At 52.8% G+C, this 12,037-nt stretch overlaps 4 protein-coding genes and 1 non-coding gene across 9 annotated transcripts; 4 read left to right on the top strand and 1 right to left on the bottom strand.

The window, feature by feature from the left end:
- The first annotated feature begins 80 nt into the window (after positions 1–80).
- On the top strand, positions 81–2,262 carry PV05_08458 (phenylacetate 2-hydroxylase). The gene is made up of 2 exons (XM_013457975.1): positions 81–905; positions 958–2,262. Exons 1-2 carry the CDS (start codon positions 278–280, stop codon positions 1,902–1,904), a joined length of 1,575 nt encoding a protein of 524 aa, XP_013313429.1. The 5' UTR covers positions 81–277; the 3' UTR covers positions 1,905–2,262.
- Positions 2,263–3,948: 1,686 nt separating this feature from the next.
- Positions 3,949–6,359, top strand: PV05_08457 (homogentisate 1,2-dioxygenase). Of its 4 annotated transcripts, XM_013457974.1 has the most exons (4): positions 3,949–4,235; positions 4,316–4,425; positions 4,483–5,728; positions 5,782–6,359. In XM_013457974.1, the coding sequence occupies exons 2-4, from the start codon at positions 4,358–4,360 to the stop codon at positions 5,923–5,925; spliced, it is 1,458 nt and encodes a 485-aa protein (XP_013313428.1). In that variant the 5' UTR covers positions 3,949–4,235; positions 4,316–4,357; the 3' UTR covers positions 5,926–6,359. The 4 variants fall into 4 exon arrangements, with proteins under 4 accessions (XP_013313428.1, XP_013313426.1, XP_013313425.1 ...); XM_013457972.1 differs by having other exon boundaries at positions 4,316–5,728; XM_013457971.1 differs by lacking the exon at positions 3,949–4,235 and having other exon boundaries at positions 4,236–4,425.
- An 83-nt stretch (positions 6,360–6,442) lies between these two features.
- On the top strand, positions 6,443–6,514 carry PV05_08456. Its single transcript has one exon. It is a non-coding gene; the product is annotated as a tRNA-Arg (tRNA).
- Positions 6,515–6,947: 433 nt separating this feature from the next.
- PV05_08455 (uncharacterized protein) lies at positions 6,948–9,249 on the top strand. Its single transcript, XM_013457970.1, has 2 exons — positions 6,948–9,080; positions 9,130–9,249. Exon 1 carries the CDS (start codon positions 7,450–7,452, stop codon positions 8,983–8,985), a length of 1,536 nt encoding a protein of 511 aa, XP_013313424.1. The 5' UTR covers positions 6,948–7,449; the 3' UTR covers positions 8,986–9,080; positions 9,130–9,249.
- On the bottom strand, positions 9,065–11,992 carry PV05_08454. 2 transcript variants are annotated; one of them, XM_013457968.1, is made up of 7 exons: positions 11,344–11,992; positions 11,080–11,256; positions 10,717–10,989; positions 10,330–10,636; positions 9,990–10,155; positions 9,647–9,883; positions 9,065–9,574 (listed from the first exon to the last, which is right to left on the bottom strand). In XM_013457968.1, the coding sequence occupies exons 1-7, from the start codon at positions 11,826–11,828 to the stop codon at positions 9,489–9,491; spliced, it is 1,731 nt and encodes a 576-aa protein (XP_013313422.1). In that variant the 5' UTR covers positions 11,829–11,992; the 3' UTR covers positions 9,065–9,488. The 2 variants fall into 2 exon arrangements, with proteins under 2 accessions (XP_013313422.1, XP_013313423.1); XM_013457969.1 differs by having other exon boundaries at positions 9,990–10,636.
- Between the last annotated feature and the right edge of the window lie 45 nt (positions 11,993–12,037).

Here is a 12,037-nt window from a genome sequence, read left to right as displayed (position 1 = left end):
TGACGCGGGGAATGAGAACCTCGATGGCCGAGCTTCGTCCAGATGCCTCCACCCTGCTTCACGTTCAGTTATATCGATGAAGACGATATAATTCAAGCCACGCACCCTTTGTTCATGTAGGTCCAATCACTTCAATCGAAAGCTTTTCGATAGCATCAAGTGTTCCATTGCATTGTGAATTGACGCGGCTCCTCCATTCAGTGGAAAGAGCCCTTCAAGAGGCCGCCTGAGCAGGGAACATAGTCCAAGACGAATAGCTTGAACGCTATCAGCCAGGATGCTTGAAGCACTATCTCCCACCACGCTCTCATTCCTCTTCCTTGCATTGGCCTATTTCCTGATCAGGTTCCTGAATTCCACCGACCAACCGAAGATCAAGGGTCTGCCTGAAGTCCCCGGGGTTCCGCTCTTCGGCAACCTCCTGCAACTCGGCGAGGACCATGCTCGAGTGACTGCCGCTTGGGCAAAAAAGTACGGCTGGCCCGTTTTCCAGACTCGGCTGGGCAATCGACGTATTATATGGGCGAATACCTTTGACTCGGTTAAACACTTCTGGATTAACAACCAATCGTCCTTGATCTCACGGCCAACTTTGTATACCTTCCACAGTGTTGTGTCGAGTAGCCAGGGCTTCACCATTGGCACCTCGCCATGGGACGAGTCGTGCAAGAAACGCCGCAAGGTGGCGGCCACGGCTCTGAACAGGCCCGCCGTGCAGAGTTATATGCCTTTCATTGACCTCGAGAGCTGTGTGGCGATCAAGGATATGTACAAGGACTGCATGGACGGGACGGTCGACCTGGATCCCCGAAAGTACTTCCACCGGTTTGCGTTGAACACCAGTCTCACATTGAATTATGGTATCCGTATTGATGGCGGTATTGACCAGGAACTATTGAGAGAAGGTGAGAATCATCCTCGGATTTGTGGTTGCTAGCTGATGACAATTGTCGCCAGTCGTGCACGTTGAGCGAGTTGTGTCCAACTTCCGCAGCACGTCTAACAACTGGCAAGACTATATTCCTCTCCTTCGACTACCCTTCATCTCTCGACAGAATAAATCGGCGGCCGAGTACCGAGCACGCCGGGACAAGTATCTCACCACTTTCCTCGATATGCTCAAGGACCGCATCGCCAAGGGCACAGACAGGCCCTGCATCACTGGCAATATCATCAAGGACCCCGAGGAGACGCTCAACGATGCGGAATTGAAGTCGATCTGTCTGACCATGGTCTCAGCTGGTATTGATACCGTGCCCGGCAACATGATCATGGGGCTGGGGTATCTTGCTTCACCCGAAGGTCAGCACATCCAGCAGAAGGCATACGACGAGGTCATGAAAGTGTATCCCAACGATGGCGAGGCATGGGAGAAGTGTCTGGTGGAAGAAAAGGTTCCCTATATCACGGCTTTGACGAAGGAGATTCTCCGCTTCTGGACCGTCATTCCGGTCTGCCTGCCGCGAACCAGCATCAAGGACATCAAGTACAACGACGCCGTCATACCGGCCGGTTCTGTCTTCTACATGAACGCCTGGGCGGCAGACTACGACGAAACACATTTCAAGGACCCCACCAAGTTCTTGCCGGAGCGGTACCTGGACGATCAGGAGGGCAGTGGCACGCCGCACTATGGCTACGGTGCGGGCAGCCGTATGTGTGTTGGCTCACATCTCGCGAATCGAGAGATCTACACTGCGTTTTTGAGGATGATTGTGGCCTTTGAGTTTGTGCCGGCCAAGGACAAGAAGGACTGGCCCATCCTCGATGCGCTGGAGTGCAACTCCATCCCGACGGCCTTGACCACGGAGCCCAAGCCCTTCAAGGTGGGCTTCAGGATCAGGAACAAGGCGGCTTTGGACGCCTGGATTCGTGCGAGTGAGGACAGAACAAAGGACTTGTAATGAAGGACTGCATGGCTTTGGTGTTGAAGTGGAATGGGCAAGCACCTAGGAAGATCTTCTAATTCGAAGACGAGCGCTGGACTTTTGGTTTTTCAGCGTCACGAACAGGAGGCTGGGGATTGATCGGTTGCTTGCTTCTTTGTGTGTGAACACCGTAGCGGTTTGAGGAGCTTGTTTCTGCCTTACCACAGATCTTCATCGTTCCCTTCACGTTGAGTGGATGAACCAAACAAACCTTCGGTTAGAGCAATGAGTGACTCTTCACGAAAGGGAAGAGGGTCAAATTTTGCGCACAAACCTGAGGACCTCAACTATGTATATTATTGAGCATTTCATCAATTCCCTCTTGCGATGTAAACCTTCCAATTTTTGTACCGTGCTGGAAATTATACCTCCCACTCCTTGCACAATCTATACTTACATCAGCGACCGACGCATTCACCTACGCGTCCGACCAGCCTGACCACAGAAGAGAACCTGGGGGCGGTTACCCGCGACATTTTCGCTCGGCTTCCCTGTGCTTCCACAACATCCAGCTGCACCAAATCAGCATGCCGAGCGGTCAAGCCCGTCCACGATGCTATGCTACGGAGCATGTGCATTGGTGGGACAGAAACGAGATCATTCAGGTCACCAAGGAGGCTTTAGAGCAGTGGAGGAGAGAAAAACTGAAATATGCGCAAGGTAAGTAATCAGTTCGATGACATGCATGTCAGCAGATGTGAGCATAGTTGCAGGTTGTGTGATAGAGAGCACAAACGCACCCAGCAACGTGCTCGATAGGAGAATGCACTTCGGTGCTGCCCTACCGTGTTTGCGGCGAATTCAGATACCGGCAGAAGCCGAAGATATGGACACGAGAGCCCGTAGGTGGAAAGTGCCGTTGGGATTCCCTGCATGATAATGAGTTCTGCTTTGCCGATATCGTCGGCACTGTCAACGAAGAGTATTGTGTGGGCGTGAAGAGCCGTTCCACCGGATGTCAGGAAGGAGATGGCCGCGCAGTGGTGCTGAGATCGTGAAGCCCTGTTTTGCCACACGACCGTTGCTCTTGGCCTATGTTGCCGAGTCTCCTACTATGCCATGATAGTCGACCAGTCGACAGCGAGGTTTTCCGGCATTTGCGCGTCGATAGCCTATTTGCTGGCGAGCAGGTGACGAGATCGTCGTGTCCATCAAGTCAACAACGTGCTCCGGTTGCTTCGAGAACAAAGTCGGAACGGTGGCGATCGACTGGCGGTCTTGCTGGCGTCACTGCGCTTTTATTCTGGCAGAAGTTGAGAGGTCAGTGCTGAATAAGGCTGCATGGACATGCGTCATTATTGATTTGCTGGGTGCCATGCACAAACCAGGTGAGTACTGTGTATGCCCCTCCCGCCCTCCTCGAACACTGGGAATTTTCCAGAACGCTCAGGCTGATCATCAGGCTCGTCAGGCTCTCTTCAGGCACTCGTGGGTTGCCCCTCGGCCATGGATTTCCGGGCCAGAGTATCCGCCTAAATTCCAGGAAGGCCAGCCGCCTAGGACCCTGTGTCGTTTATTTTTGAACCTGAAACGGTGTCAGACTCGACCAGAGGATTCAGGCCTGGTAATACCACTATTGTCAGGGTGAAGCATCAGACAACACTCTGCAAACAATACTGTTCGCAGTATTGTCTTGCATGGCACTATTATTCTTTGTGCCCTGAGTGCCTGACCAAGACCCAAGACGCAATAGCGGCACGGTCGGCATCGCTGGTGTGGGCGAGAGTGTATCGCCCCGGTTTTCTGGATGGCGGGCTGCAAATCATCGATGAAGCCTGGGAAGCCTGGGAAGCAGACATGCCGCGTCTTCCAGGCGCTGGTTACGCCCCCCCAACGCCTAGCGAAGCCTCATTCCGCAACTGCGCCAGCCATCAGCCACTCACAGATTGAGCTGCCCCTCCTGATCGAGCCCTCCTTTGCGACCATCCCGTTTCTATCTTGAGTGGTCACGGCACCTTGCCCATCATCGGACCGTTCTACTCTCAATCGAGGCAATCTTCTCGCCCTCTGTCGGAGGCCGGCCCCTCCAGCAGAACCCACTTGTGCCCTGGGTCGGCGTGGAACTTGCTTTAGCTGCGATGGAGTGTTGTGTCGCCAATTTCATTCATATTCCTCTCCCCACGGAATCGATTCCCTCATTTTCCTGACCTGCATTCCGCACTCTCCTCTCTGACGGTTCATGAATCTCCCTAGGCGATCAGACGACGGCACTTCCTACCATGCAGGGCCTCAAACGTCTGCAAGAAGCCATCGAGCGGCACCGAGAGAACAAGGACATCAATATCAAGTACAAAACTCCCCTCACCAGTAAGTCTGAGTCAACCCGCCAAGTAGCCTGCGTTCTCCTCTCTTTACTCCGCATCTCACTGACATCTCGCTCACGGCAGTCCGCAACGTAAACACCTTCACCGACGAGCAAGCCATCGACGATGCCTGTAACCCAATTCGCTGTGACCGACACGTACGAATATCTGAATGGGTTCGGGGGATCCAAAGAGTGGGCGCTCCCCCAGTACTGTGCTCAGTAGGACACTTGACTGACACTCGGCTACAGGAGTGAAGCCTTAAAAGGTGCTTTGCCCTTGGCGGCGAACTCTCCCCAAAAATGTCCACTCGGACTCTACACTGAGAAGTTGTCTGGAACCGCTTTCACCGCTCCACGAGACGAGAATCAGCAGTCATGGCTCTACCGAATTCTACCATCGGCCAGTCACCAGAACTTCGAACCCGTCCCCGACTCCTCCCCAAATTCCCTCACCTCTACCACGCCCAGTTTCGGCAAACACTTCAATGCCATTCCGAATCAGCTGCGATGGGATCCATTTGATTTCGACCGGGAGTCGTCATGGATCCACTCACTGCACCTGGTGGCAGGTGCAGGTGACCCTACCATGAAACAAGGACTCGGGATGTACATCTATGCCGCTGGTTCCACAATGCCCGACAAGTCGGCCTTTTACAGCGCAGACGGAGACTTCCTGATTGTGCCGCAACATGGCGTCCTAGACATCCGAACCGAATTCGGCAAGATGCTGGTGCGACCGAATGAAATCTGCGTCATTCCACGGGGCATTCGTTACCACGTTGCACTGCATGACAATGAGCCAGTGCGGGGATATATCATGGAGCTATACCAAGGACATTTCAAATTGCCCGAGCTGGGTCCAATCGGCTCGAATGGGTTGGCCAACGCACGCGACTTCCAGACACCCGTGGCCGACTTCATCGAAGACCACGAGAATACCGAGTGGACACTCTACGGCAAGTTTGGAGGCAACCTATTTGCGGCCAAACAGTCGCACACACCCTTCGATATCGTGGCCTGGCACGGCACTTACTATCCTTACAAATACGATCTAGGCCGATTCAATCCTGTGGGCAGTATCTCCTACGATCATCCTGATCCGTCTATCTTCACTGTTCTCACTGCACCGTCGATACCTCATGGAGCGGGTACAGCGGTGGCAGATTTTGTTATTTTCCCACCTCGGTGGTTGGTTGCTGAGAACACCTTCCGACCACCGTGGTATCATCGCAACACCATGTCCGAGTTTATGGGCTTGATCATGGGCAACTATGATGCCAAAGGTGCTGGGAAAGGTGGATTCCAGCCGGCTGGAGCCAGTTTACACAATACCATGAGTGGGCATGGACCAGACATGCAGACATTCGAAAGGGCGTCAACAATGGAATTGGCGCCACAAAAGGTGGGAGAGGGCAGCATGGCGTTCATGTTTGAGAGCTGCTTGATGGTTGGCGTTACTGAATGGGGTTTGAAGACTTGCCAGAAAGTGCAAGAGGTGAGTCCGCCGCAGCATTGAATTCGTGTAGACACGTACTGATCTGCTTGCAGTCATATAATGCTCATTCCTGGGGACCTTTGAAGGTTCATTTCAAGCGACCGGAAACGTCGCGAGGTGTTGGTAACGACGAAAAGAAAAACGGCGTGGGTGATGCTAAAGATATGAGCAGCGTCCATGATATCAAGGGCAAATGAAAAGAGAGGCTATTGACTGGATGCTATACACGTATGAGATGGGTAATGTCATGATATTGATGCTTCAAAGGACCTGCCTGTACCTAATATTTGTTGGCCTTTGTGAACAATCACAACGTTCAACATGCTTTCGAGAGTAAAGCCCAGTGTCCATGATTTACGGTGATTATCACGACGACTTATCTTGAAACCCTAAGCTAAACCATCGCCAACAGGACTGTTCCGTATGATTTCTTTGAAGTCTTATGTTTCGGACAAACAACCTAACTTTCTTTTCTATGCCCCATTCCAAAGCAAGTCCATCTCAGTTAGACGCCACAATGTGCATAAGGGAGGGTAATGTCACGTGCCAGCACCCAGCACGAATAGGGCTGCATGAGTTCTACGTCAGCACGTGATTTCACAGGGCAGAATTTGCTTGCAGGAGAATATGTCAATTCAATTCATATATTTATTACTCCAATTTTTCACCATCAAATGAGCCATGGCATCATCCGACACCGGCAGCCATCAACCAGGACGCGTGGCGAAATGGTATCGCGCTTGACTACGAATCAAGAGATTGCGGGTTCGAATCCCGTCGCATCCTTCTCTTGTTCTGGGTTTCCCAGCTCTTCCCTTTTTTTTTTCTCTTTCCTGCGCAGCGCAGCGCAGCGATAGTACGAGTATATTGGTGCGATAAATAAAGCTAGTGTAACTCCTCCTAGAGATATATCCCGAGTATAGGGGAAATATGCGAGGAAACAGACCAGCGGCCGTGAAGGCGAAGGCACTACTATACTCCGTCAATATTCAGTAATTCCCTAGGAGTACGAGCTCCCAAGCAATCACGTCCGGAGCACATGAAGGGCGGGGAGACGCAGAAGTCTCTTTGGGATTGTCACGGATTGTCCTGGTGATAGTTGGGATGTCGCTCCAATCACATCTTTGTTCGGCACACGTGCTTTGCCAATTGTGCAGTGGTTTCCTTCCACACAGATTCTTCCAACCACTGACACCATCTCGTGCCTCTTCCCACCACCCAGCTCACCCAGGTGCCCCCCATGTTTTCGTGCCGCCATCTCATCCACGACCATCTCAAATACGCCATGGCCTTTTTGCTCCTATCATCGATGACCCAGGGCACACGAGGGTTCGCTGGCCTCTATCCTGGTGTCGTGTGCTCTTACACGTGCCCATATCCGACTGTCTCGGACGACGGTTTCAATTGATGCTCGACTTTTGCAAACCACCATGCTTTCGCTTTCCTGTCTACCTGCTCTTTTCCTGGCTACATTATTACATTGTGTCCCTCCCTGCCGGTCTTACCTATTGCCATGATTTTCTATCTTCGACACCCTGACCTTCTATGTGCTGTCCTGCCCTGAAACACTCTGTTCGCCACCAGAGCATCCCCTCGCGTGCCTCTGTCACCTACACCCCTTGGGCTCTCGAACTGTCTCTCACTCCGGAAGTCATCACTCTGCTAGGAGCGTGAACGGGTCTTACCTCTTCCTTTACTTGTTCTCCTGAGTTTCGACAATTATGCCCCGTCCAAGACCACCTCCCACCCCAACAGGATCAACAGACCTCAAAGCACTGGAGAAGGCAGTACAGTCTTCAGACATGGAATCCATGTTTACACTACCACCTCCAGCATTGAGATCGAACGAGAATTCAACGCAGAGCAACCTTGCGAAAAGCAATTCTCGAGAGAATACAACAGCCTACTCTCAAAGCACGCCCCCAGTCTCTCCTCAGGACAAGCCACTCGCCTCAAGTCCTCGACATAAACGCACTGCGTCCGGCGCGGTCAAGACCGGTTCTGAATCTACCGCGAGCGGGCCCTCAAACTCATCCTACGCCCTTCCTCCTCCACCCAGTCGAGCCCGAAAGATCATACAAATGAAACCCAAGTCCGCGCCCTCCCCAGACAGTGATGCCAGCTACGCCCCTCCTGCAGCTCCTACGTCTACCTCCAATCCCACCACGAAATCGGCTGGTGCTACTACAAATTCGAAGCGAAAACAACCTTCGGCCACCAGTGCTGCTGGCCGAAAGATTGCCCGCAAGACTGCGCACAGCATCATTGAACGACGAAGGCGGAGTAAGATGAATGAGGAGTTTGGAGTGCTCAAAGACATGATCCCAGCTTGTGAAGGGGTGGAAATGCATAAACTTGCCATCCTTCAAGCCGGAATTGAATATGTGCGCTATCTCGAAGGTTGCGTTGCACAGCTCAAGACAGAGAATGAGAAGCAAAAGAAGCCAGCACCGGCAGAAATGCGATTCGACGAGCAAGTCGAGGACGAGCTCGACGAAGAGGAAGAAGACGAGGAGGATATGGCTGAAGAACAACTCGAGCCCGCTCCGCCAGCCAAAGTCCGCAGCGTTCGTCATGCTGGTGCAATTCCAAACGAATGGACGTTCAGGGACTCGCGCAAGTCTTCAGTGGCCTCCCTCAGCAGTTCATCGTACCCTTCTCCGTATATAGCATCTCAAAGTCAAGGTCATGCGGACGACCAAGGCGGTAACAGGAAAAGGCCGATCCTACCGGCGGGGGTAGGCTCATATTCAGCCTCGCCATCTCAGATTTCTACGAATGTCACGTCCGCAACTCCTACCCCGACATTGCTCAGTCCAGCCTTCAATTCCATACATTTTTCACCCGACTTGGCTCGGACGCAGACGAACAGCAGTATCGGCAGGTCAACGGGTAGCGGGTCCTTGGCTGCCGCTTCGACGTCGAGCTCGTGGACGACAGTCAACCCAAGCCCGAGTATACAACCACTACCGTCGCCAAAGGCGGCAATGCACTTACCTCTACCGCATGCCGTGGCTCATTTGCAGCTGCCGCAGCCCTACAATGCCGCTCAGCATGACAGAGAGGCGCATAGCAAGTCTCCTGCCGCTTTGAGTGATGCGTCAGGTACGGCAGAGGCAACGGCTAGTGCTGCCCTGATGATGTTGACAAATGACTGGCGAGGTGCTGCTTCTGGCTCGGGTCAGGGTCAGGCTCCAGGTGAAGATGTTGTTGACAGAGGGAAAGGAATGAGTGTCAAGGATTTGCTGAGTTCGTGACATAGCCATGAGAGAGTACTGGGTGGGTTTCGAATGGCGACTGCACTATACACGAGGATGGATTTGCATATAGCTGGCATGGGCTCCGGAACATCGTTTGTATTGCCCTGGATTGTCTATCCGAGCATGTACTGACTATCATAGGATGTAAGGACGCAGGATATGTACCAATCACAGCAGAGAAATTATGTGCCAGTTTTTCATGCACCTTCAGTAGGCTGGTGAGCCTCACCTACGTGGACCTGAGTAGTGCATAGAAGCCGCCAAGGCGTCCTTGAAAATAGTCGGTCGATTTTTCGCAAACGACCTCCTATGATATATCTATCACCGTCTTGGGGTCTGTCAACTTTTGTAGAATCGTGGAGACATGAGAGGCCTGTCAGTTTCCCTCTCATTTCCTGACAATCAGGTACCATTTGTAAGTCACGTCTTCCGCCGGGTGCCGGAGGATACCCATCAAGCTGTTGTGGATAGCTTCTTGCCGTAGCCCAAACCACTCTATACTAATGCCCATGTGCATGCGAGTGGCTATGCCCATGTCCTTCTCCCTCTTCATCATGCACGAGTTCAGGCCAGTCCTCAAAGCCATCTGAAGATGTGATGTGAGATAGATTTTCCCCAACAAGCCCGCAAAAGGGCGTCGGGTGGATTATTATCTTACCTTCGAATACTTGGGCCAAGCGATCATGGACCGCCTCCTTGTCCTCGGACGACTTCATGATCCTCTCCCACTTGTTCATCTCGCGGTCCGACAATAAGCACCGGTCGAACTCGGCCGTCAGACCTGCGTGGTCGAGCTTCTCGCCAATAAACACAATCTCCTGTCTTCGGTCACCCCATGGCTCGGCGAAGTCTGCCTGGATGCTGGCGCGGGTGTCGGTATCGGTGGGCCAGTCGGCTACAATGAGAAGAAGAAGGGGATTAATGGATTTTCAGCTGCTTTCAGAGGAAAAGCAGGAAAGAGAGAAAGGAAGGACGGGAGGAAGAAGGAAGGAAAGACTTACCGTCGTCGAGGGTACAGAACCAAGGACCTCCGCCTTGCAAGGTCAGCATGGTACCGGCTTGACTCCATTCTCCGTGTAAGTCGGGGCGAGTGGCGAGCCAGAAGAAGCCCTTGGAGCGGAGGAGGCCGGAGAAAATGGGGTGGGACTTTTTGTTGCGAACAACGACCTGCAAGGCGCAATTGACGTGGTGAGTATGTCGAGACTTTTCGACGTTCTGCAGTCTCGCTGGACGGCATACATGGGAACTCAAAATGGGAAAGGAGTCGAAAGGACTGGAGGAGGCTGAAGAGAGGACCTCGGGGCGACGAGGCTCGGGAGTCAGGAAGGGGGACCGACATACCTCGGGTTTGACAGACTTGGTAAAATCTTCACTTTCTTCCTCCTCTTCTACTTCTTCGCTAATGTCTGACGGTATGTCCTCGTCGGCGCCTTCGCTATCGGCCTCGCTGTTGGCTCGTGTATCGTTGCTGCCGTCGGTCTCAGGGGAATGCTCGGCATCATCGACGTCCATTTCGTCATCGTTGCCATTGTCCTCTTGATCCTGTATCTGGCCCTCCATGATGACGAATTTGTCGTGGATCAATCTATACAAGCGTCGTGGATTGAACGGCCGGCGAGCGCGATATACGAAGCTTGATATGCCATACCTGAGAGATTTGTGCAGTTAGCGTCCGAACCAAACCCTGTTCAGGGACAGTCTGTGGCCCTTTGGGGAAGGCTTCCTTACTCTTCGGTTTCTGGCTTCGGTCCGATCTTGATTTGCCCGTTGATCTCGCGCTTGCTCAGGTCGTGCAGACTCTGGAGCCAGCCCATACTCGTGGCGGCCTTTTCGAAAGAGAACGTCTTGGTCCCGATGATCTCTTGGACGTCGACTTTGGAGAAATTTGCCTCGAAGACCTTGGCCGCGGGGTTGAGTTGTTGGATGATCCCCCTGACACGTAATCGGGTGGGATTGTCGACGCTGTCGGCCTTGTTCAGGATGATGGTGTTGGCGAACTCTCTGCGGAAGCAACATAAAGTGAGTCAAATGCTGTTGGAATTTGTGATTAAAGGGTGGCTCAGGAAGGTAAGGTAGGTGAGTTACTAGTACATTTGGTCTACCATCAAATCCGTTACGGTGCGTTCATCTTCGGGGTCAACACCCTCTTTTCCCCACCGATCCGTGATGAATTCGGTCGTCGAGAAGTTTTGGAAGAAGTTGAAAGCGTCCACGACAGTGATCAGGGTGTCGAGCTTGACGATTTTCTGGAGACCGCCCAGATCTGCTCTGTATACTACAAATCAGTCCCGATCCAACATAGGCCTGACGACCAGAGAGGCGTGTCGGCGGTTCCGGAGTTGAACGGGGACATACATCTCCTTCAAGACCCTCTCGTCGTCCTGCTGTCCCTGCATCGAGCCATCGTTGGCAGCATCTATCATGGCCTGGGCGAACTCCTCGGTGAACGTCTCGGCCACTTGCATAGGCTCGCTGATGCCCGTGCTCTCGATCAGGATGTACTCGCATTCGCCGGAGCGCGCGAGCCTCGCAAGCTCCTCGAGCAGATCGCCCCGGAGCGTGCAGCAGATGCACCCGTTCTCCATCTGGATCAGGCGTTCTTGCGTCTGCGAGACGACGTGGCGTTTGATCAGGGAGGCGTCGATGTTGAGCGCGGCCATGTCGTTGACGATCACGGCGATGCGCAATGAATGCTGGTCGGAGGTCAGGACATGTTTGAGGAGGGTTGTCTTTCCGCTGCCCAAGAAGCCGGATAAGAGAGTCACTGGGATCGGCTCGCGAGATACAGTTGGAGGACTGCTCGTGTCTGACTTGGACATTTGGCGGGTTCTCACGGCCATGACTGGATATCCGATGGGAGAATGAATTGAGGTCGCGGGTAAGTACTGAAGGCACGGGGGAAGAGAATGAGATCAACGCAGAAGACGGGATAACAAGAATTCTGTAAGAGAGAGCAAAATGCATTGCAATGCTTTGGAGGATACGGAGTACTCGTGTCCTCAATTGATTGTCAATGTTGTCTAGTTGGTTTGTTGGTCGTGGTTGTGTA

Source organism: Exophiala xenobiotica (genome assembly GCF_000835505.1).
Source record: "Exophiala xenobiotica strain CBS 118157 unplaced genomic scaffold supercont1.5, whole genome shotgun sequence".
In the NCBI taxonomy this organism is placed as follows: Eukaryota; Fungi; Ascomycota; class Eurotiomycetes; order Chaetothyriales; family Herpotrichiellaceae; genus Exophiala; species Exophiala xenobiotica.
The sequence above is the reverse complement of the archived record's forward strand: the minus strand, read 5'-3'. Positions and strand labels throughout refer to the sequence as shown.

What these genes read in the sequence shown, in the direction of transcription:
- PV05_08457 (XM_013457974.1), top strand. Translation starts at nt 4,358, where the DNA reads ATGCCTGTAACCCAATTCGCTGTGACCGACACGTACGAATATCTGAAT. An exon ending in GGGTTCGGGGGATCCAAAGA is followed by an intron (nt 4,426 to 4,482) that starts GTGGGCGCTCCC and finishes ACTCGGCTACAG; the next exon opens with GAGTGAAGCCTTAAAAGGTG. An exon ending in CTTGCCAGAAAGTGCAAGAG is followed by an intron (nt 5,729 to 5,781) that starts GTGAGTCCGCCG and finishes ATCTGCTTGCAG; the next exon opens with TCATATAATGCTCATTCCTG.
- PV05_08454 (XM_013457969.1), bottom strand. Translation starts at nt 11,828, where the DNA reads ATGGCCGTGAGAACCCGCCAAATGTCCAAGTCAGACACGAGCAGTCCT. An exon ending in CCGAAGCCAGAAACCGAAGA is followed by an intron (nt 10,637 to 10,716) that starts GTAAGGAAGCCT and finishes CAAATCTCTCAG; the next exon opens with GTATGGCATATCAAGCTTCG. An exon ending in CTTGGCCCAAGTATTCGAAG is followed by an intron (nt 9,575 to 9,646) that starts GTAAGATAATAA and finishes TCACATCTTCAG; the next exon opens with ATGGCTTTGAGGACTGGCCT.
- PV05_08455 (XM_013457970.1), top strand. Translation starts at nt 7,450, where the DNA reads ATGCCCCGTCCAAGACCACCTCCCACCCCAACAGGATCAACAGACCTC.
- PV05_08458 (XM_013457975.1), top strand. Translation starts at nt 278, where the DNA reads ATGCTTGAAGCACTATCTCCCACCACGCTCTCATTCCTCTTCCTTGCA. An exon ending in CCAGGAACTATTGAGAGAAG is followed by an intron (nt 906 to 957) that starts GTGAGAATCATC and finishes AATTGTCGCCAG; the next exon opens with TCGTGCACGTTGAGCGAGTT.